Source organism: Eurytemora carolleeae, unplaced genomic scaffold (assembly GCF_000591075.1).
Source record: "Eurytemora carolleeae unplaced genomic scaffold, Eaff_2.0 scaffold463, whole genome shotgun sequence".
Lineage (NCBI taxonomy): Eukaryota > Metazoa > Arthropoda > Copepoda > Calanoida > Temoridae > Eurytemora > Eurytemora carolleeae.
Genome location: NW_019396366.1, coordinates 171,180 through 195,773, shown reverse-complemented (window position 1 = coordinate 195,773; position 24,594 = coordinate 171,180). Strand labels below are relative to the sequence as shown.

Sequence of the window (24,594 nt, the reverse complement as noted above, 5' to 3'; positions counted from 1 at the left end):
TTATTATTATGTGATTTCTTTATTTCTTTATTTCTTTATGATGTTTTCATTATTTAAAATGGGTACTTTTTGTCTTATCATTGTGTTTTGATTTTAGTATCTGAAATATTTATGTTTGATTATCTTCCTGAGTTGAGAAAAGTTATTACCTAAATAATAATAATTTAAGAAGCCATGCTGACGAAAAAGAAAAAAGATATTCTAGGGTTTAATCGATTTTCATTCTGAAATTCGATTAAAGCGACGTAGGCGTAGTATTAAGTTACTTCTACCTAAAAGAGTTATATGTATGATTCACAACGGTACCCATAAAAACTTTGGGTAATTAAGAATGAATGAGATATCCATGATGTCTCCTTAAACAAGTTTATCCAGTTTGTTTCTTTTATAATATCGAGTTGCGGATTTCTGGCCACTTAAACAATGGAGGAAATTATTAAAATTTAACATTATACAATCCATTTAAACGACGAGATCCCGGCCACCATGAACCTCTGATTTATTATCCGAGCTCCTGGTCGCTCCTGCCGGTCCACTAAATCGTATTTGAAACCTTTCTTACGTAGGAAGGAAAATGTTTTGAAAATTAAGTTCTGACGTGAATTCAGTTTGTTCCGTTGTAATCTTGGCTTTAAGCGATACTTTTTTGTAAATTCTTTTAATTCAGAAAATTCTTGAAGTTTAGAATTCATGAATATAATCATATATAATTATAATAATACATGTGACATTAAAAAGGCGCGTGAAATTAAGACTGAATATTATCTGAACATGATACCCTGAAGTGTCTTTCTACATTAAGTCGACTTGTATAAAGAGGACGTATAAAAATTTCATGTATATTTGATGTTATAAAACAAATAGTTTTACTAGTAGCTTGAAAATCAACCTATGAATTGGGATGGGCCTGGGTGCACTGCATTTGCCCTGTCTCTTGTCCATTGGACCATTTCAAATCATAACCTTTATAAAATAGAGAATATAAACTGGTTTTCTTTCTATTCCGCAGTTAGCCAAGGAAAGAATATAAGTTAACAACCCTTTAATATTTATGTCAAAAGTTTCAGATTATAGAAAACAACCTACGACCACTTGGGTCCTACAAAGGGTTAGGATGGAAGACAAGAAGCAACCGGAGTCCGAACTTTCTAGCCATTGCACAGTTTTTAAACGGATCGATAACGTCAGTTATGTTGGACGGAAGATACGGATCAAGAACGGAAATATTATCCAGGTTGACCGAATTCAAGGACCAGAAAGTGAAGAAAACGTAAATACAGCTCTTTCCAAGGATGTCCAGACGATGTTTACACCATCTGTAAACGTTACTAGAAGCCAATCAAAGATTATGATTAGTAAGATGTCCCAGGCTGATCCCGGAAAGGTTTCTAAGATGTCCTCCAAGACTGCTGGTCTAATGCGGGATGAAATGAAGATTGTAAGTGTTCCCCACTGTATAGAAGAACTAGGCAAATATTATATTCATTTAATAATTAATTAAATACATGATTAAATATAATAAAGTGTACGGTTCCCGGTACAACATGTGGTCTGCTTTCAAAATTACCAGAGATACAGGGTGACCTACAAAGGATGAGACTTCAATGAGAACTTGCAACTTTTCAAATATTGTGATCTGAAGTTTCTGTGTTAAATATGGCCTTGTGATTGCATATTATATGATTCATATGATTTGGCAAAGAAACTGAAAAGATTACAGCTGTATGGAACCTTGAATGTAAGAACTAAAACTTAATCAATTCCATAGTCTTCTTGGAGGTCGCATTCACCCAGTAAAAAATATAATAGATATAAATTTATAAATCTCAAAATTAAATGTAATATCGTTGTAATAATTTTCAAGATACCATAAAGGAAGAACTTATTATGAAAACTGGAAAACTTTTAATCTTGTTGGTAGATACTTGATCATCAGATAGCTCACTGTCAAAGTTCAAAATTAATGCTTGAGTTATTTCTCAATTGTCATGTTTATTGGGAACCCTGTACAAATAAAACAGAAAAAAAAGAATTTCACGAATAAATATTTCTTCGTTTTGAAGTTTACAACAGCTTGGATGCCGGAGCCAAGGCAATTGAAGTCAGAGTAGATCTTAACCAGGACGAGATCAGGATACAGGTAAACCTTCTCCTAGATCAGAATACAGGTAAGCCTTCTCCTAGATCAGGATACAGGTAAACCTTCTCCTAGATTAGGATAGAGGTAAACCTCATTAATCAGAATATAGGTAAACCTTCTCCTAGATCAGGATACAGGTAAACCTTCTCCTAGATCAGGATACAGGTAAACCTTCTTCTAGATCAAAATACAGGTAAACCTTCTCTTAGATCAGGGTACAGGTAAACCTTCTCCTATATCAGGATTCAGGTAAACCTTCTCCTAGATCAGGATTCAGGTAAACCTTCTCCTAGATCAGGATACAGGTAAACCTTCTCCTATATCAGGATACAGCTAAACCTTTTCCTAGATCAGGAACAGATGCGGAGAAATATTTTAACACCCATTAATTTCTTGTTTTCTAAGATTCTGTACGCTGCAGGTGATAGATGACGGAGACGGGATTAGCTTTGAGAACTTGGCTGAGGTAGGGGAGAGGAGCTGGACTACTGCTGATACCAAGAGCAAGTATGGTTTAGCAGGGGAATCTCTAGCATGCATCAGGGAGAACTAATCATTCTAAAAAAATCTTGATTGGGGTTCAAGGGTCACTTGACTTTCTATTTAAAGATACTGTAGACTGTCGATTTTATATTGTGAAAATTAAAAGTTCTTTTAACAGAAAAGATTTACACATCAAATAATAGATTTACGTTTCTCTTTGATTGAAGGGTTAGAAAGCGTTGGAAATTCATTTCAATTTTTGTTGTACATTTTTGATGTTGATATGATATGTTGAGTAGAGGAGTGACTCGCCAGCTAAGTATAGTTAGTAGAGCAGAGGGTAGTGCAACCTTCGTTCTTCAGTTTAATTCAGGAGTAAGAGGAAAAGTTAAACATGTCCCAACCAACCGTCCTGCTCCGGGTACCACGGTAACCCTAACAGGAGTTTTCTACAGAAAACCGGTAAAGCTTCGCCTGGTTCAGCCGGTTTCAGCCCTGCACAAGATAAGACAGTTTCTTGTCTGTTTATCCCTTCAGTTTCCACAAATAAACTTCAGTTTGAGAAACGATACAGCTGGAACCCGTGATTTTATCCTTAAAACTGAAAAACAAAAAACTTCGTTCGATCGGTTCAGATCCTTGTTCGGATGGAGAACTGATGTTCTGATGGAGAAAGTTGAAACCTTAAACTATAGCTCTAAGTACGTTGATATAACAGGGTTCATTTCAACCATCACTAGCTTAGGGTCGGATATTCAGCTCTTGACTGTCAATCACAAGGTTGCCAATGACCCATCCCTGAATGATGTTCTCAAGACCAAACTGAAGTCTATAGATGATAAGTTTAGAGAGAAGGACTTGAAGCATCTGATCTACTTCATCTCTATTAATCTGAAGAAGGAAGGAACTTACTGGTTTCAGTATAATGGAAACCTTCCCAGGGTTTATTTCAAATCCAAGACCTCAGTTCTCAGGCACCTGGAGAAGGCAGTACAAGGTAGGCAACAACAAAAACATATTAATGGAACCCGTTGCCTCATCAGGAAATTTTAGAGATGACAGTGTTTTAATTAATAAAAAGATTTCTAGATAATGAGCAATTTGAATATCGTCTTTTTTAGTCTAGAAAATCATAATTTCTAGTTCTTTTTCATGAGTTTTAAACTATGAAAGTATAAGGAAATCCGAAAAGAAATTTGTTGTCAGAACTGCCATAAAAAAACTGTGTGTGTGTGTAAGGCAAAGCAACAAGGTTGGGATCACCTAGGTTGGCTGCATAAAACCGCAACTGAATGCGATCAATTTTTATAAAGCAAAACAATAATATCTCCATCATTTTTTCTCAAACAAAGGTTTAAATTCTACCGTTGGAAAGTAGGGCTGGCAATGGAGGGATAGTAGAAATTACGTTGAACCCAGGGAGTAAGGAATAGTATGGAGATATAACACAGTTCGACCTACCATGATTATACATGCTTTACATACGGTACTACATTTGAATAAGCAATATTTGTCTGATGTACAATTACCTGCGTATACAATAACCTATACTGAATACTTCTTATACAAATGGAGTACCCATCTGCAAAGCATGTATAATCATATGGTAGGGCTAACCGCTTCAGTTATCCCTTCTATTCCTTACTTCCTTGTCGACACTAGTCCCTGTAAAGATGTTAACTGAGAGTCTGGTTTCTAGATGTGCTGGAGAAGGCAGGACTCCTAAAGTTAGGATGTGCTGAACCTAGTTTCTCCAATCTTCTGATGACAGGAGTAAAACTTCTACCCCGGGTACCTTCACTAGACGAAGGTAGGATTTGGAACTATGAAATAGGAAGACGACTATAATCAACAAGGATTTTAAACAGTATTCAATATGAAATAAAGCAATCGTGCAGTGCTCACAGACCCATTTTAATTAATAAGTTGATTTGTATGCTATATATATGCTTTTATCTATATACTGCAAGGTTGCTTAAATGTCGTCTTCCCCTTTACAGTGTTATTCTGTTTAGTATCGGAGACAGGTTCACTTGGATCTAGCCTGAGAGTAATGAGATCAGGCGTCATTCTACCCAAACCAAAGGAGTTTAACTATTCTCCGGATGTACATGGAGCTAGGACCAGTTTGCCATGTTATAAACCACGCCAGAGCTCGGGTTCCTCTGCTACCTCCGTTATTATTAGGAAACAAGGTGCTGACAAGACCTGTCAGAGGATTGCAATTCCTGTTTTTAATCGAGTCAGGAGTAAGGAGATTTCTCTTGAACCAGTTCCAACCAGAGCAACCAAGGAGTTTCTGAACCAAGCCATTATTGCTACTCCGACCTCAACAGAAGACGACCTTGTCGACTCGTCGATCAGTAGCTCTGTTAAGCGGAAACTGTTTGAAGAAAATTGCTCCGGCAGTAGGAAGAAGATTGAGATGGACCCGGAGACGGTTCAACCTGAATCCATGTTGAGTGTGAGGATAAGTAAATCTATCCATCTATGGGAAGCATGCAAGAGGGCTTCCAGGTTGAATTTTGACGGGTTTGATCTTGAAGAGTTCCTGGAGGGTGAAAATTATATCGATAGTTCTCAGGTAAAATTAATCTTTTTGTCCTTCAGTGTTATACCCACAAGGGATGAGGCTTAAAAGACGATTCTACAATGATACTTGTAATAACTTTGTCAATTTTATTTTCAATAGTGGTTGCTCTACAAAGTTACTTGCGCATTTCTAATGCAGGAAACATATAGGAATTATGAGATTTAAACACTTCTAAATCCATGAAAATGACCAAATCTACAACATTATTAATCAGATATCAGTTTCAAGGCCGTACTGTTTTGTATCGGGCATTGTCATCTTTGCATTGATGGTCGCTTACGCAATTACGCTTACAGTGTCTTGTCTTTAAGTCTTTTAAATAACATTCCTGGTTTCTTACAGCTTCTTCAAAGATCCTCATTAAAGTTTTTTCTCTGTACCAAGATCAATTTGTCCAGAACTCCCATATTCTTATTTTAAAAAAATGTTTCTTAAAGGGCTTCAAACAACTGAGCTGTACTGAATTTTGTTTATATTTCTACCGGAAACTGCAGTACACTTTATCCAGGTTGAAAAGAGTACTGATCCTATAGTCGAGAAGCCTGGAGTTGATGAGACGGTTGATCTGAATTGGTTTCGTACTGAAGGATGGAACCTTGGCCATGAAACCCAAAATAATTGGGTCTCAACTAAGCCAAAGGGAGACGACATTGTTGACCAAGGAACCCTGATGAAGACGACCTCTAGAATGTTTGTCTTTGACCAAGAAGCACCCAAGAACAACTTGAGTCGCCAGAAAATGAACCTGAGCAAGAACGGATTTATTTCTAACCAAGAACCTAGACTGCGCCCTAGCTCACAAGTCCAGCACTCTTTTACCTACCTGAGTCCTACAACAATGATGCGTCCCAATTCCACCCTGAGAACCACTCTTAGCCGTCCCAAGGTTCCGGGTTCAGTCGAATCCTGCCACCGTGCTCCAATCCCATCAGCTGGTCGACCAGTGCTCTCGGCTCCAGCTCCATATATCCCCACCAATAAACCAGCATTGAAACATTTTAAAGAGACCATCCCTTCTACTCCGTATCTTCAATATTTTGATCAGATTAAGCCGTGTTCACGTGTTTACTCGAATCAAAATTCTGCAAAAATATCCAACAACCAAGAATATGGTAGGATCGTACAACCACAAGAATTATCTCCTGTTACCCTTTCCGGCACGTATATAGAAACTAGAAACCAACCCTTAGTCTCAGGGTACCCAAATGACCCCCTGGAGCAGGGTTTAAGTCCTACACAGTACCCGGAGATTATAAATGTCCCTCAGCATGATGAAACAGGCGGATCTGGAGCTAAACCTTCAAATAGCTACACTTCTATTTGCAATGAGCCCGGGTTTCTAAGAATTGCTCCTGCAAAATCAGATTGTACAAATAAAAACCCCATCCTGAAACAATACAAGACCCTGATTAAATCTTTAAACACTGGTTCACAGAAGGAAACCCTCAAACATTCCAGGGATAATGCGAGATCTATGATTGATAATTTTTTGTTGAATTCCTCCAGATCCTACGGATACTTATCCGCTCTAGGAAACCTGGATTCAGAAAATCAACCCGTGGAAACATTCGTCATAGAATTGGAACCACGATGTTTTGAGAGCAGCGATGAATTCATTTTCCCGATCGTGTCAGGAAAAGATGGTTATCCGGAGATTCATCATCCTCTCCCAGAACCAGGCAGGTCGGAAGTAAAAGTTGAGGGTTCTGAATCTGGAGTAGAACCTGTCTCTAGCCTACTCAACTTGCCATGCTTTCAAGGGTATACGGAGAACAGTAGCCAAGCAGCGGAAAGAGATGAAAACCATATTATGAGGACGGAGAATTATCATAACTCATCTTTAAATAAAACTGGGCGGTAATTTTTTTCAGAGTTTTTGTTAACATAAAAAAGAGCATTTCAACAACCACAAAAAAATAGAAAAAAATTACCTGGATTCTAAGACTCCTTATTTAAAATTTAATTATTTTTCTATATATATATATTTAGTATATATATTAAAAATAAACTAAAATTAAATACAAATATGATCTTCTCCACTGTAAACTCCGTTTTATTTAAATACCGGGTTGACCTTTGACTGCAGAGCAAGCTGTACAGTACAATTACAGACTATGTAAGGCAAACCGGGGCGGTACGCCAAATGAATGATCCACCTTTTAGTGTAATTTATGTAATCCAGGTCCCGCTACTTTTCTCCTCAGCCCGGTCAACCTAGTTCAGCAACAACCAGAAGCCGGGTTGGACAGCAAGGACAAGGGAAAATCTAAATAATTATTATTCAGAACGAAGTAAAAAATATTCTTTTTTATTTAAATTGAATTTCAGTAAAAACTAGTATAAAGGGAAATGAAAGTTTTCTTTGTTTAGTCATTTATTTAATGCATTTAAAACTGACCTTGAGAAAACTGACCTAAGGGTATCCAAACCAACTAATTAGTAGTTTCAAAGAAAATATTGAGTAGATTTAACTCCCCGCGCGGTTGTACGGATTTAATTCGACTCCCAATTTATAGCTATGTCTGAGCCCCATCCAACTTCACTTACCCAGATTAACCTAACCTAACCTATCTTACGAAATAATAAAATTTGAGGTCTCGGAAAATCCATAGGTCAGTCCCTGTAGGTCGGATATTATTAAACTGCGACTGTCATCCACTTTTTACTTGCTATGCTTGGATTATATTTTATTCGTTTTTTATTATTTTAGATTTTTGTTAGTTAGACTCGGTTACTAAAACAGGATAAGATACCTTTTCATTTTGTTTATCCGATGTCAAGTTTAAATTTTCATTCTCTTTGTCTGATCTGGGTTGAAATAATAACTTAAATTCTCTTGGTTTGTTTTCCCTGAAATTTCTGTGACGACTCTCTTCAATCTGTACATTTGTTCTTTCGGCCGAACGCCACCGAGGTTATATGCATTTACAATATTAACTGGGGGAAACGTATTTAGTCTTTTGATTCTAACAATTCATGGGGGGTTTAGGTCGTCTTTTAAATCTCATTCTTTGTGAAATTTCATGTTATCTTAATATTAGACACTCGGTGCAGGTTTGAGATTTTATCTCCCTGTGTCTCGGAAACTCTATTTGATCAAGATTATACAAATGCTGAAGAAATTGACAAACCCCTTGCTAAAACTAGGAAAATGTCAGAATTCATTAATTTATAATTTTTAAAATTTTAAAACTGGACACTTGCCTCAAAAACTTGAATTTTCTGATCGTTTTATCTTTGCAACCTGATGTCGTAGGCCTGTGAGAAATCCAAGTTTTACACCATCAGGTTGCAAAGGTATAGTGATGCGGAATGTAAAGTTTGTGGCAAATGTTTCAATAAGAAAGGCATTACACAAATTGCGTACAAAGAAACTGCAACAAAATCTAACTTTCAATTCCTTATGTCTTTAGAACCTGATGGTGTAAATACTCTAAACTTAGACTAACAGAATCATGGATAGAATTATCAAAGGGTATCAATGGTATCACATCAGACAATAAAGGGTATCAAGGGTATCACATCAGACAACAAAGGTATCAAGGGTATCACATCAGACAACAAATTGTATCAAGGGTATCACATCAGACAACAAATTGTATCAAGGGTATCACATCAGGCAACAAATTGTATCAAGGGTATCACATCAGACAACAAAGACAATTGTGGCGAGTGATTAGTTCCTTTTCATATACAGTTAAACCCTAAATAAGCCATACATTGAAAGAATTTATCAAATGTCGTCTTGACAATTTTTCAATGGGTTTTACGTATTTTACGTAAATCTCAGTATTTGCGAAAATAAATAGCCATGAATATGCGGGAAAAGTTTTAAAGAGTTCCATATATTCATTTAATTAAAAAACTAAATATCTGCATCATTCCATTATCAGAAAGTGAAGAATACGACATTTGATGAATTCTTTTGGTGTATGGTTTATTTAGAGTTTAACCATAGTAACTGCTGTGTTTTTATAGACTACATGGTATAGTCAAACATAATCGATACAATGAATTTTCTGGATGTTTGAAATATCAACGGTTTACACCATCAGATTTCAAAGATATAGGGATTAGAAAATTTGAGTTTGTGGCAAAGGCTTCATAATTCCTTTATTATAATTTCTGCTTACTCTGCTAGAAGTGTGATTCTACCCTACAAAATTGAAAAAACACATAGGATCAAGAAACCTCTCTTTATTAAACCCACGGAGAAATTCCCTCCGCAACCCAGAACTCAAAATATAAATATTATCCCGTTCTTAAACTTCTCCACCGACAAGAACTGCTTGAGTCTGTGTAACCCCAAGGACCAGGAGCTTGAACAGGTTCCAATCAGGTTGGAGAAAAGTTTGCTTCTCAAGAACGAGTTCATCGGTCAGATTGAGAATAAATTCCTGGTTTCCGTAGCTCAGGGTATCATTCTCCTCTGGGACCAACACGCTCTACATGAACGGATTCGTCTGGAACAGTTACAAATCAAGTTTCTATCTGCTCCCGGAGAAACATGTTCTGTTAAATCATGCCCAACCCCGGAGAAACTGTCCCTGAACCTGTCTAGGATTCAACTAGAAATTCTAAAGGGATCTGAGTCTAAATTAAAACAATATGGTCTGGTACTCGCAGGTACGAGGCAATAATTCTTTAATTTAAAAAACTTTAACATTTTTTTCTCACAAATATTTGTTATAGCATTCAGTTTAGATAAATATAGTATATAATTTGGAATTGCGGATATACAAAGTGTCCCATAAAATATGAGACATTATTGACAATCTTTAACTCATTAAACTAGATTTGATTTTCTTGCGGTAAAAAAAGTCTTTTTATGATAAATAATTTGACAAAAAGAAGTGTTTACTTCTGCAGGGATCTTTGAAGGTAAGAACCATAGATAAATAAATATCTGTTAGGTTGAGAAATGTCGTCTTATGCTCAAAATCTATCTTTATCTATGGCAAGAACTGTCTCATCTTTTGTAACCCTGTCTGTTAAGCAATTAAATAATTTTTGAAATTGATTCTTGACTGATATTAAATTTCAAAGCAATTTTATCATTATCAGGTTTTTTCTTTGCTTTTAAATTGATTGCTTCAAATTATTGTCTTCATATATTTGTTAAATATTAAACTCGGGCTTCAGAATTTGTTTAGAAAGTCGTCTTGAATTTCTATCAACTGCTCATGAAAAATATAAACCTGTGTTCTGATAGAGCAAGAGCAATTGTAAAAATCTTGTCCGACATGGTCGACCTGTTTTAAGTGACTGATCTATTTAACGAAGAAATGTCGTCTTACCCAAAAAACAAAACAAATCCTACGCAATGTATTTAATCATTTCACAAGGTTTCCCTAAGAAAAAATGATGAAGTCAGTGATGAAGTTTTTTCTCTAACTGAAAATGGATCGTTTTTAATTGTACAGTTTCTCTCTAAAAGGAAATTCACGTTAATTATCTGCTTTCAATTCTAATGTTATGGCTATATATGAAAAATGAGGGTGCCGTTGTGAATTGGGCAAATAATTTTTTAAGTGAAGAATCAATTAAATTAAGTCAGTTTCTGTTAGGAATAGTTTTCGAATAAAGGACAATTCGTTGTAATTTAAGATGACCTTCCCATCCATTAAAGAGGAATATGTCAGGTTCACAATGATACCATAATTACATTAACATTGTTGAAGATATCTTCGTTATTCTAACTTGAAAAGTATCTAACTTTGATAAATTCCTTATCCGCAAGTAACTTTAGAGAGAAACTAGAAGTGCAAATAATCAATTTTCAAAAATAATAACATGGATATCTCATTCACTTCTAACCCTAAACGTGTTGAAGGGTACCTTCGGGAATCAGGCATGCCATTTTAAATAAAAGAGTCAATTGAAATTACGAGTCACTTTAAGCTCCGATTCTGCTTGGTATAGATCTGTATAGTTGTATATCTAGGAGATACTTGGTATAGATCTGTATAGTTATGTCTAGGAGATGCTTGGTATAGATCTGTATAGTTTTATATCTAGGAGATGCTTGGTGTAGATCTGTTTATAGTTGTATATCTAGGAGATGCTTGGTATAGATCTGTATAGTTGTATATCTAGAAGATACTTGGTATAGATCTGTATAGTTGTATATCTAGGAGATGCTTGGTATAGATCTGTATAGTTGTATATCTAGGAGATACTTGGTTTAGATTTGTATAGTTGTATATCTAGGAGATGCTTGGTATAGATCTGTATAGTTGTATATCTAGGAGATGCTTGGTATATCTGTATAGTTGTATATCTAGGAGATACTCTTGGAATAGATCTGTAAAGTTGTATATCTAGGAGATGACGTGGTTCAACTTCCTCTCTGCTTTCAAGATCTTGCTCCTACCCGGAGAATAGATCTTACTCGCAAACTAGGAAACCATCCAACAAAGTTATAACACAACCTCCTCAGTCAGAGCCACATTCTTCTTATCTTTGCGTCTAAGCTACCTCCAAGTTCATTTTCCCAATTTTGTCGGATTCTTATATATATTATAAACCTTTTTTCAAAAATTTGATTGTTTTTTTGATTCAAAATATTTTTTTTTTACAAATTGGGAATTTCTATTTCATGTTTTTAAAAATTACATAAATTAAGCAACTTATTAGTTGATACGTTTATTCAATGTTATTCTTTTTTGGCCACCCGGTGTCCTGCCTGGAGCGGACTTGGCCCCTAAAGTTTTAAGAATTTTAACATAATGTTAGACATAAAAAGCAATGTTAAGACATTAAAAACTATTAGTTGACATATACTAAATACGCATTTAGTTCTCAAGTGTATTTTAGATTGGATAAAGACACAAAGGTTATTTCCTCTTGAATGTCGTCTTCCTTTCACATCATCATAGTATTAACTCGAGATATAGATAATTTTTAATGTGTATTTTCCATCAAAATACATTAAAAAATATCGGAAAATTTCATAACAGTGTGTTGAAATGGTTAAAATAGTCCGCTCCATGCATGACACGTCATGTTCTTACTTTATTTAGCTGAGTACCATGAGTTACATCAGCTCCCAACTGACTTCTGATTATGGAATATCCTGTCAAGCTTATTAAGATGAAATTAAAATGTCTTATGTCTGATAGTATAACTTCTCTCTCTTAAACCTGCCGTCCCAAATAAAATACAAATTTTTTAATTTTTAAAGTTGGGTGGATATCTTTTTCTGGTATTAATAATTGATTACTGTACGATACGGTGAGAACCAAAATAAAGTGGAATTCTCATCTTCTCTTTTTAATTATAAAATGTCTCTAAAGATTTAGTAATTTGCAACTTATCTGTTTCTGAAAAAAAAATAAAAGACGACATTCAAATTCACAATCTCAACCTGAAATGTCTAATAGTATTTTTCGAAAGATTATAATGGAGTCAGTGCAGTAAGCTATACAAAAATGTAATTAATGAATTATGATACAGGTTTACAATTTTCATTTTAGACTTTAGAGTCATTTGAGTCTCTCCTAAATTTACTCCTTTTTATTCGAACCCTGCGTTGAATTGTGGTTAGTTACCGAGATTATCCATCTACTAGAGCAGGGTGGAGCTCTCCCTCGTGTTCCTGCAACCATCCACCACCTTCTCTGCAGCCTGGCCTGCAGGGGTGCGATCATGTTCGGTCAGGAGATCCCTAGAGCCGTCGCCATCAACCTCCTCTCCCTTATCAGGCAGTGCTCAGCACCCTTCCAGGAAACTTCTCATTCATACATAAAAAATCGGAGATTTGTTTTTATTTTTGTGGATTTTATGAGTTTTACAGCTGAAGTGAATGACAAGTTTTTTAGTGTGCCCATGGAAGACCATCGCTAGCTCCAGTTTTAGACATTAATTGCATTTAAATTCAAATTGGTTTCAAGGAAATTTTTTTTTACTCAAAATTCTTATTTGTTCCGTAATTTACCAATCTTAATATTTACTCGTAATAGAATATTAATTTCAAAAGACAAAGATTTTTTGTTAACACCCTTGACCCTTATTTAAAATTTCAAAAATTGTGTTCTTTTTTGTAAATTAAAATGTCTGTCATTGCACACATATTTAAACATTAGATAAAAAGCCTTATATAGATGACCATTTCAGAATTCTTTTACTACAAAAGGTATTACATCTGCAAATAAACTTCGTGTGACCACTTTAGTTCAAATATTCTTTTTTAAATTCTAAAAGTTATTATAAAAAAGATAAATTGTTAAAATAAATTTGTGTGTGTCTAATGTTTATTCTTTTTTTAACGATTGGATTTTTTCTGAAATAAAATTCTACTAGAGGGAATCTCTCTCTCTCTACAAGATGAATTAAACAAATTTTTATAGATTTATTAAACATTTTGTACAAATTTCTGAGGTAAATTTTCATCTAAGAATTGCTTCATGCCTCACAGAAAAGCAGACGCGAAATACTTTTATAAGGTATTTCAGCTTTTTTGTTCGGCTTACGGACCGTGAAACACTTTTTAGATAAACAAACTTTGTTCATTCATTCATTCTTTCTAACACTCTTTCCAGTACAAATATTGTTTATGAAAACTCAATACTTGTTATTTTGTTAACTCGGTTGTGCAGTTTCATTTTGTTTTATTTTGATGCAGATTTCGCGCGTTTTTTGTTTGTAAGAATTTCTCCGGTGGTATACAATCCAACTGTTTGAAGATACACCACGATACTTGAAGAGCAATCACTGAGCCCTTGACATCTGATGGAATTGTTGTCTGAACTGCTCTTCAGGCATCGTCCTGTTCCCTCGTACAGATCTCTGTATCCATTCGGAGTAGTAGGGACTTCTTCAATACTTAACTGAGATCATTGTAACCCTGTAGGATCAGGTCCTTGATGTACAGACCCGTCCTGATTAATGCCAAGCTAGTGTTTGTGCACCTAGGTTTCCTGTTTTTGTGCAATATTTAGTTCCAAATTTTAAGAAAGCTGTCCCAACTCCCAGTACAGACTGCCATCCCATCCTCTGTTATTCCCAGGCAGGATACACGGTTGTCGTGACCAGCCAGTACTCCTAAATATTAAGATTGTACATTATGTACATAATAAGATTAAAGGAACGTTGTCACAAACATAATTGTCCAAATCCCATATCTTTGCAAACCAATGCCATAGACTTCAGATATTTTAAATTATGAGTTCTGTTAGAACATGCAATCTAAGTTCAAAATATCGCCATCAGGGTGCAATGATATATGGATTTGAAAACTTGAGCTTGTGGCAAAGAATCAACTCCCATTTCTAAAAATTAGACGTGGGCCAAAAAATTATCTTTTTTAAGCGTATATATCTTTAAATCCAAGCCGATATATCTTTAAATCCAAGCCGAGTAAAACAAAACTACACCTAAGAAATGGCTAAAACTATTTATTGAAACAAAAATGTCAACTTTAAACTAATAATGAGGTGTAAAGAATTAGTTTTTGATGATTCTTGTTTTCATTTTCGAACATATCCCTATTTAGAAACAATTACCGCTTTTTAGCGCGTTTTTTAAACAAATCCTGGTTTTGAGACAATTACTTGAATTCATGTGAATGTTGATTTTACGCACTTATGTCACAAAACAAGATTTTTTGATAAGTTAGAATATAAACAAAATGGAAAGTAAAAAAATATTGTTCTTTTGTAATTATATAAACATTACGGCTTTTAGAAATAAAAATATTATTTTGTTCTTGCAATGTAGAAATGCGGGAAATTGATTGTTTAAAATGTAGGAAACTATTCTCTTAGTTAACAAATAAAATGTGAAAACTTGGATTCTAAATATAATTCAACAGTTAATTTAGTCTTATTAAGATAATTTTACTTTCAGTGATTTATTTTGTAAGTTATGAAAATGAGTTTTGGTTTGAATTGTCGATTATACTTTAAAATGGAAAGTGGGTTTTGTCTCGAAAACGCGACAATGATTCAAATTCAGGATATGTTCGAAAATGGAAAACCTGACTTTGTCTTGAAAACGGTGTTTTAATGTAAAAAGAACTCCTTTTATAATTTTTATTTTAGAAAATAGTATAAAATTTCGCATTGTTACTTCATGAAATGTTGGTTATAGTTTTTATTATCGACTTTTACTCTCAATATGGGCCGGGATCCTAAAACACCAGTCTTTCAATTTTTGCCAATTTCTAACACTCAGTGTTAGAGATGGACCAAGTGTTTTGGAACTAATGTCCCCTGATCTATTATTTATATTCTATACCTGCTCTTTCCGCTCGTAGAGCATCCCAGACATTACAGTTAAAGTCGTCGTATCCCGCGAGGAGAAGACGACCTGACTTACTGAATGCCACGCTAGTAATGCCGCAGATAATGTTATCATGGCTGTACACGCTTAATTCTTGGTCTGAGCGAATGTCAAACATTCGACAGGTTGCGTCGTCACTTCCCGTCGCGAAAGCGTAACCATTAGGAAAGAACTGAAAAGAAAAACAATAATATTTTGTATTGTTACATTAAGGTTACTAGTTTAGTATTACTTACCACAATGGAGTTTATATCACTTTCATGTCCAGTAAAGGTCTGGATACAATGAGATCCACGGATGTCCCACAACTGAAAAATGTTAATTTTTAAAAGTTGTCAAAAAAAATTATAAACTAGCTTTGGAACCCAGCGATGCCCAGGTTACTCATAGTTATTTCCGCCGTTAACTCGTGCTTATAGTCTTAAATTATGATTTTAGCTATTTTTCCCTATAAACCTCAACTTAGAATCTCAAAACTAAACTAAGAACATTCCTGTGGTTCACCCAAGTTCACCAATCAAAATATGAGGCAAATCGGTCCAGGGTTTCATGAGTTATTTTCGGACATAAAAACAAACTAACTAAGATTACTACTTTATATATAAAGATACCTTGGCTGATGCGTCGCATGCTCCCGAAACGAAAGTTTTCTGATCCGGCGACAAGGAGAGGGACATGACGTCCCCGGTATGACCTCCAAATGATGTCACCTGCTGTCCCGTCTCTATGTCCCACAAGACACTAGAATAAAGAATAATTAGGAATGTCTCATATGACACTAAAAATAAAAATATTAAGTGTATGTTCCAAAAAAAAGTTAAGTAGGTCCAACAACAATGATTTGTTATGTAATATAAGATAGAGAAAAATAAAAATTTCATTAACAAAAACTTTACCTCGGTCAGAGGTAATTCTATAGATGTATTAATATTTAAACCACTGTATCAGGCAAAGCAGAAATAATAAGTTGACCAATTTTTTATCCACAGATTAGAAAAAGAAAGGCAGATAAAGATTGGCTACTTAAATATCTTTATCATAAAGCGTACTCAATTGAGTTTTTGCCACACACTCAAGTCTTCTAATGCCCACATCTCGATGCAACCTAATGATGGAAACCTATGATATTTCTAACTTAGACTATTTGATCTGACAGAATACGCAGTTTCAAATACGGAAGGCCCACACCATCGAGTTGCAAAGATATAGGTTATAGAAAATCAGATTTTGTGTCAAAAATTCGATCCCTTTGGTGGATTTTTGCAATTTAAATTTTGTGGATTTTTGTGTCAGCTTACCAAGTCATGTCCCCACTGCTTGTAAGGATCTGATTGTCGTCAAGGAACCTACAACAGCTGAGATATCCAGTATGTCCTGGTAGCTCACGGGATACACGGACAGCGCCATCTCTATTCTTCAAACTAAACAAACAAGTTATTTATTTGTTTCCAACCTGAGTTAAAAATGTGTTGTTCAGTCCTAGAATATGATTCCTCGACCCCCTTCATGCTATTTGTTTGCACTTTTGGCAAGATAAAGGGTACTATACTAATATTTGTTTGATGAAGGTAGTTTTGGGCCGAGCGCTGAAGCCACCTAGATGACTTTTTTCATAATATAAACACCAGTGAGAACTTTAGTTCAGAAAAAAGCCGACAAATTGTATTCTGGGAAATCGTAATAAATGATTTAAATGTAAACAAAATTACTTGTAGATAGAGCAGATATTATCCAGACCCCCACACGCAACGAAGTTGCCGGAAGGAGCGTAAGCGCAGGTCATAACCCAGGATGACCGGAGTGGGATAGCGTGAACCTAAACAATTAGAAACAATTAGTTCCTCGGTTTTTCTCAAACAGAATCTTGATAAGAATGTTGTGAAGGATAATAACCTTGTTAGTGGAGTAGCTGTCCCATACAATCAGTTTTCCGTCCTGAGATGCAGATACTAGGTTTCTTGAGTCTGCTCCCCAGTGCATCGCATATACCTAGATACAGTTTGATAATATATATCGTATATGCCTAGAGATACAGGTTACTATTATATCACATATACCACGCAAATCTGCCCCTTTAGTAAAAGTAAATTTAGCCTATATGAAGCATAAAGTCTGACCACGTCAACCTTGTTGCACCGGCTAGTCCTGTCCATAGAGCTAGGTACAGTACAAACTGGAACCGGAACGGTTGACCCGGCTCAAAAATTGTACTACGGCTACCCGTAATACCTAGATACAGTTTACGATTTTATCGCATATACCTAGATACAGTCTACGACAATATCACATAAACCTAGATACAGTTTATGTTCATATTGCATATACCTAGATACAGTTTGCGATTATATCACATATACCTAGATACAGTCTGCGATTATACTGCAGAAATCTAAATACAGTAAACGCCAAATTTTAGAGACATTGCTGAAAAATGAAACGATTATATTGCAGAATTAAACCATTGATTTTTAAAAAATCTTCATTTTGATAATTTTAACAACAGTTGAATAATTGAGATAAAGTAAATGGAAATGTTCTATATATATATATATATAACTATAGGTGAAGAGTTCTGAAGGATCAGGTTTAAAACACAAAGAATACAACAAATAAATTTGTAGTTTTTGCTTTGTAACATATATTAAATAATTTGGATAGGGAAATAGAAAGATAGATAGAGAAATATATGGACATGAAGATAGATAGAGATTATGGATGAGAAGATATATGAGAGAAAATATGGACACGAAGTTAGATAGAGAAATATATGGATATGAAGATAGATAGAGATTATGGATGAGAAGATATATGAGAGAAAATATGGACAGAAAGTTAGATAGAGAAATATATGGATGAGAAGATAGATAGAGATTATGGATGAAAAGATATATGAGAGAAAATATGGACAGAAAGTTAGAAATATTAGTAAAGGGATGAGACAGAGTTCTTGCAACAAAATCTGATTTTCTAATCCCTATATTTTTGCAACTCAATGGTATTTATATTATATTTATATAAACTAAGAATTCTGTTAAAATATCAAAGGTTTAAACCATCAGGTTTCAAAGATATAGGGATCAAAAACTTTGAGTTTGTGGCAAAACTTACGAAACCTTAACATTTTCATAATATCAAAGGAATTGAGTCATTGCCTCAAACTCTGATTTTCTAATCCCTATATCTTTGAAACCCAACGTCGGAGATTTTAAATATATCAAACTATGAATTTTGTTATATCCAATAATCAAAGTTTGAAATATCAAAGGTTGACACCATCAGGTTGCAGAGATAAAGAGATTTTAAAATTTGAGTTTATGACAAAGACTCAATTCCTTTGGCCGAAATCACTATCATTCTGCTCATAATTTGGCAAGGGTTCGGATTTTTATTTAACAGTTGAGAATGAAAAATCTACCTTGGACAGGTGACCTCGGAGAGTTCTCCTAGTCCTCATCTGGATCCGTCCGATCGGATCCATAGATCCTGTGTTCTGTGCCAGCGTCGTGTCGCAGGCGGCCTTCCTACCCTCTCGGATCGCATTTTTCAGCGTCTCCGCTTCCTGACGCAGCTGATCAAGTTCGTTCATCGTTTGTCTGGATCCTTAGCTGAGTTGAGAAAACACTCTCCCCATCTCAGCTCTGGATTTGAAGATTATTTACTATTAGGTTCTACACCACCAGCCTCTTCATGTCTTTCTTCAAATCCTCATCTAAACATAGAACAAAAATAAATATTTATTTTTATCTAAAAGACGTGAAAATAACATGCATAGAACGAATAGAACTAACTTGTTGATTTTAGTACGTATGATATTTTGCATGTTTTTAAACACAACTGATTTTTCAGCAGAACTATTCATTAAAAGCTTAAAAATGATTGAAATCAACAGATTAAGTTTTCTTTTTCATTCTTACGCGTGGAAAAACGAAAACTAGAGGATTTGCAAGGTCGCAAAGTCGGAGCAGTTATTCCGCAGAAATAAACTTCTTATCTAGGATTTTAGTGTTTTATAAAATGCGCCGAATTTCTAATGTATTTATTATGCTCTAAATTTGGAATGTTCTTTTTTCTTATTTAAAGTAAAACTTTTTAAAATTATGATTATGATATAAATTATAATATAATTTTAATAAATGTAGGGAAAATATATGTATTTTTAAATAAAACTGATATAGTGCTTCTCGAGTTGTTAACCGTATCCAGGGTGGGATGAGAACTGGGAGGTAGAGTGAGAGAAGGAGAGAGGAGGGAGGAGAAGCTGAATGTGTTGGTTTAGGATCCAGGATACTAGGAGGGTATCCAGGACAACCAGAGAGCACAACAAATCATTCTCTCTCTATGTCTCTGTACACGACTTAATATTTGCTCCGACATCAATTAGAACTCGAGATTTCATCCAAGATTTAGATCCCCCCGCTTTGGATATCATTTAATTTCTAATCCCTTGTGTACAATATTTTACACAAACTAAAACTAAGGAATTGTAAGAGATATAATTAAGAACATTACTCTCTTCGTACTTTGTTCTCACTTCATACTTTACACGATCAACCAACTAAACCAATTTATNACCTTCGAGCTTAAGAAAATATCATAATGTAATTTTTAAAGTTTAAGAGAAAATGTAAAAGAAAATCATGAGTTATAGCGACTAGCTGAAGTGCCCGACGTTGCCAACCAACTAAACCAATTTATATTTTAAATCCTCTCTTTCTACCTTAATCGTTTTAAGAAACATTTGTAACGAAATAATATGCATGGTAATAAGAAGATTATGAGGAGTAGGTTTGGGTAAAGTAGGAGTGGTAATAAGAGTAGGCATGGTAATAGAAATAGTAGTAGGAGTAGGTGTGGCAGTGGGTAGAGTAGGAGGAGTAGGTATGGTAATAGGTTAAAATTATATGGAACAGCTATATTTAAGGGGTGGGAGAACTGAAATTCTATTGTTTGCAGTGAAATTATTGCAGTTTTATGTGTTCTTTCATTTTATATTCTATTCTGATTAGTGTCCTCTACTCTAAAAAAATCGGGTTGGCAATGTGTCATAATTGACACAAATGACGTCATACATATTTAATTTCAAAATCTTATAGCCGCCTATTTTATATTTATTGATATATTTAAGTTACATCTTGATAAAAATGACGTGTGAGTTTACTGTGTCTTTATCAATATTTTTATTTTTAGCCGAACTATCTTGATGGGAATTATATGGTTTTATTATTTTATGATTTACCTATGGCACAGGAATATTTGTTTTGTTTATAACCAAGCAATAATGTTTAGGAAACAAAGCCTATTTTTTAGAGGATATCCTGACAGATAACCCCTCCCCCTAAGTTTTTTATGAGGGTATCCTGAGATCCCCCCCCCCTAGTTTTTTAGGGAGTATCCTGAGAGATCGCCTAATTTTTTAGAGGGATATCCTGAGAGATCCCCCACCTAGTATTTTTTTAAATATACAGTTTCAGGAGTTTCAGGGACGCCATGCATGCCATGCATTTGTGCACTAAGTGGACGATTACAGTGATTCACACTTTTTTAGGTTTAAGGAAAAATTGACACGAAATTCACATTCATGTAGATAATAAGTTCAAACTTATGCAAAATTACTGGTACGACATTTTGACCTTAAAGCTCCTCTAATTTTGATTTTTCGCCCAAACAATGAAAATAAAAAAAAATTTGATTACAGATTAAAAAAGTTTTGTTCTTCTCAATAGTTCCTCAGACAGTGCAGCTATGGCTAAAAGCAATGTAAGATTTTGATATAACATGAAATTTACTTTAATTTTACGTGAATTGACTGTGACCATAAGATTGGATCGTTTAGAAGTTCTTAAACTTTGATTCTTGCCTGAAGATCGAAGACTAGGTATATTTTTAGGTTCTTGTTTCGAGCAAGGGTTTCAAATTGGTCGATCAGTGTCCGAATTTAATGAATTTAAGCCGCGGCTTAAATCTGCCAAAAACTGGTTTCAATTGAGCATCGGCTTATATCTTGAAAAATTGAATACAATTTGAAGTGGATCAAACCATATTTGAGCCGCGGCTTAAATTTAAGCCACGGCTCAAATTCTTTAAATTTGGCCTCAGGGCATTCTTTCATAGAAACCTTGATTTCAAAACAAGTTTGATAATTGAATCTGACCCTTTGTTTGGTTGTTTAATTTTAATTAATCTAATAATGAATTTTTTGATAACGAATTGATATATCTAAAAATTTATTAGTAATGATGACTTATCGATTTTTCTGATTATTTTGTTTTGCAACTTTATTTATATTAAACTGCATATATACTTTATTTATATTAAACTGCATATATACTTTATTTATATTAAACTGCATATATACTTTATTTATATTAAACTGCATATATGCTTTATTTATATTAAACTGCATATATGCTTTTTGATGTTGATGTTATGAAATAAGATTTTAGAGTTTTAAGAGAAACTGTTAACAAATTCATGAGTAAAAACGATTTCATGAACCTTTTTTTGTATTTTGAGTTTGATATTATAAGTTAGATTCAAAAAAGGCAACCAAACCTTCTTGCTTAAGAAAATATCATAATGTAATTTTTAAAGTTTAAGAGAAAATGTAAAAGAAAATCATGAGTTATAGCGACTAGCTGAAGTGCCCGACGTTGCCCGTGGAATTAAAAAAAAAATTAATTTTTTAGCCTATGTTACCCCCGGGATACCCCTGGGTTCCTTAAAAATTCAGCCCATTCGGTCCAGCCGTTTGGCCGGCTATATTAAACATATATACGAATGTCTTGTTTTATTATTAGATTGTACGTATACGTTGATGATATTAGATTCGGAAAGGCGTTTTGAATTTTAAAAATTGTACATGCATTTTGACGTAGGTTGATGTTATGACATTAGATTGAAAAAGGCGTCTTGACATTCTTTAATTAAAAAAAATATGTTTTTGGCTAAGATTGTTAACAGAGAAACGGTTGAGAAATTCATGAGTAATAATTATATGATAATTCTGATTATTTAGATTTTTTTAAGTTATCATGTTTAGTGCATCCCACTTTACAGTGAGAAACAGAAAATGCATATTTGATGTTGTTACAAAGCACATAGTTTTACTATAGCAGCTTTAAAATGATCACAATTGCTGTTTCTTAGTTTTATTGGAAAAATTTTATTCCTAACGAAAGTCTTCTTATTTCACAGATTTCTGGTTCTCACTGGAGCGAGAGAACCGGATTCATGAGTAATAATGATTTATCGATTTTTCTACTTGTTTATATTTAGATAAATCTCTGTTTTTACATTCATTTAAGAGAAGAGGAGGGGGGGGGGGATTAGACCAGTTGATCTTTATCGATCTAAACCTACAAAACTGGTGCAGAGGTTTAAACAATATTTTTCATTGAAAATATACATATACAGGGTTACTCACAAATAATAAGACTGTACTGACGATCTGGAACTCTAAAAATATCATGATTTGAAGGTTAAAACTGATCTTTTCTATAAACATAATCTTTAAAAGAGAGAATTTAATTTAAAAGAATATCATCGAAAATCATGAATTTTAGAAAGGAATTGAGTCTTTGTAACAAACTATGATGTTCTAAGATCTATATCTTTGTAACCCAATGCCGTAGACCTTAAATATTTCAAGCTATGAATTCTGTTAGATGAAAAAATCTAAGTTTGAAATATCAAAGGTTTACACTATCAGGTGGAAAAAATATAGGTATTAGAAAATCAGAGTTTGTTACAAAGACTCAAATCCTTTGTAATTTGAAGGTTCGTCTCTTAGAGTCTCATATTTTGTGGTTAAAACTGTATCTTCTAAAAATCTAAAAATATTCCACAGAACTTCAAGTTTGCATTGTTATCCAGTTTTTATCATTCTGCTCTCTTGGAATTGAGTCCTCGCCACAAACTCAAATTTTCTAATCCCAATATCTTTTCAACCTGATGGTGTAAACCTTTGATCTTTCAAACTTTATTTGATCTAACCGAATTAATAGTTTGAAATATCAAAGGTCTACGACATCGGGTTGCTAAGATGTTGGGATTAGACAATTTAAGTTTGTGACAAAGACTTAATTTATTTGTGTATCCCAATATGGACTCATATTACGTAGCTTTTCCCGTTTATTAGAGAAATATAGCGGAAAGGATAAACTTTTAGATTAAAAACTTCTTAGCGAAATATTCGGCGTTTATTGGGGAAAGAATTGGACCAATAAGGGTGTTGAGGGGGGGGGGGTCTGCGTTAGATTTGATAGAGCATATTCATTAATTTTTAACAAGTGTTTCCCTTCTTTTCTTATGGCTGCCATATATAAACATACCAGATAGTTTTGTAAGTTTAGTTTGGCCATTGGGTGAACAGTAAAATTATTGAAGAATTGAAACAAACAGAAACATAACATTTTAGTTCTCTCCTCTTTCTTGTTTATTTCAACTCTAGAGATTTGTCCAGGAGGAAAAATATAAATACATTTTCTCTCAACCGGAGGGAGGTGAAACCCATTGCCTGAGATGCACTATATCCTTAAATCTGGCCTTTTTCAAGTGTTACAGCTGAACCAAATCCTACCTGAAAGGACCATGAGGAGATTGACCGTGCTGGCTCGCCAGCAGTGGGCGGGCTAGCTCATACTGTAGCTAGAAGGGCGGGACACAAGTACCAGCTAAACTATCCTCTATTGATTATCCACTGGACTGAGGAGGAAGAGAGATAGCTAGAAAGAAAGACTAGAATCCGGGTGGCGGGGTGAACCTTGCTCTCTACTCACACACCACACACTATCCTGTCATAGGAAACTAGGACCAGGATACACGGGGAACAATCAACCCGTCCTTATCATAATCAGTTATCAAGCCTGATTTGATTGAGCTTATCAAACTTGAAACATTATTGTAATAAAATGCAGAATATGAAAAATCAATAATCTGGTGTTGCTGGCCTATTATCTGTTTATTTATCAATCTCAGCTTTCCTAGTCTCGGGAAATGGAGATATATGAGATACTAGCGCCCCCTTTACTTTCCAGAGGTAGGATTACTTTCTCCCGCCCTCAGCCTTTCTCATTCAGTCATATACCTTTCCATTTAG

The 24,594-nt window shown here is 34.5% G+C and overlaps 2 protein-coding genes across 3 annotated transcripts; one reads left to right on the top strand and one right to left on the bottom strand.

Annotated features, from left to right (window-relative positions):
- Window positions 1–82: 82 nt before the first annotated feature.
- On the top strand, window positions 83–13,378 carry LOC111701810 (uncharacterized). Of its 2 annotated transcripts, XM_023473238.1 has the most exons (14): window positions 85–1,469; window positions 2,064–2,140; window positions 2,562–2,683; window positions 2,923–3,620; window positions 4,323–4,433; window positions 4,639–5,207; window positions 5,725–7,073; window positions 7,399–7,475; window positions 7,942–7,959; window positions 8,258–8,363; window positions 9,358–9,842; window positions 11,541–11,618; window positions 12,763–12,941; window positions 13,037–13,378. In XM_023473238.1, exons 1-14 carry the CDS (start codon window positions 1,052–1,054, stop codon window positions 13,088–13,090), a joined length of 4,341 nt encoding a protein of 1,446 aa, XP_023329006.1. In that variant the 5' UTR covers window positions 85–1,051; the 3' UTR covers window positions 13,091–13,378. The 2 variants fall into 2 exon arrangements, with proteins under 2 accessions (XP_023329008.1, XP_023329006.1); XM_023473240.1 differs by lacking the exons at window positions 7,942–7,959; window positions 11,541–11,618; window positions 12,763–12,941; window positions 13,037–13,378 and having other exon boundaries at window positions 83–1,469; window positions 8,271–8,363; window positions 9,358–9,451.
- A 173-nt stretch (window positions 13,379–13,551) lies between these two features.
- On the bottom strand, window positions 13,552–24,237 carry LOC111701809 (guanine nucleotide-binding protein G(I)/G(S)/G(T) subunit beta-1). The gene is made up of 9 exons (XM_023473237.1): window positions 24,076–24,237; window positions 18,913–19,206; window positions 17,391–17,486; window positions 17,207–17,313; window positions 16,796–16,918; window positions 16,109–16,238; window positions 15,734–15,805; window positions 15,453–15,669; window positions 13,552–14,258 (listed from the first exon to the last, which is right to left on the bottom strand). Exons 2-9 carry the CDS (start codon window positions 19,081–19,083, stop codon window positions 14,152–14,154), a joined length of 1,023 nt encoding a protein of 340 aa, XP_023329005.1. The 5' UTR covers window positions 19,084–19,206; window positions 24,076–24,237; the 3' UTR covers window positions 13,552–14,151.
- Between the last annotated feature and the right edge of the window lie 357 nt (window positions 24,238–24,594).

Bases quoted from the DNA above. Each gene is read 5' to 3' on its own strand.
- LOC111701810 (XM_023473238.1), top strand. From the start codon at position 1,052: ATGTCAAAAGTTTCAGATTATAGAAAACAACCTACGACCACTTGGGTC. The intron at 7,074-7,398 runs GTAATTTTTTTC...TATGTAATCCAG, and splicing joins TCTTTAAATAAAACTGGGCG to GTCCCGCTACTTTTCTCCTC. The intron at 12,942-13,036 runs GAAACTTCTCAT...CAAGTTTTTTAG, and splicing joins AGTGCTCAGCACCCTTCCAG to TGTGCCCATGGAAGACCATC.
- LOC111701809 (XM_023473237.1), bottom strand. From the start codon at position 19,083: ATGAACGAACTTGATCAGCTGCGTCAGGAAGCGGAGACGCTGAAAAAT. The intron at 16,919-17,206 runs GTAATTTTGTTT...TTGTTTGTTTAG, and splicing joins AATATCTGCTCTATCTACAA to TTTGAAGAATAGAGATGGCG. The intron at 16,239-16,795 runs GTAAGCTGACAC...TCTTTATTCTAG, and splicing joins AGCAGTGGGGACATGACTTG to TGTCTTGTGGGACATAGAGA.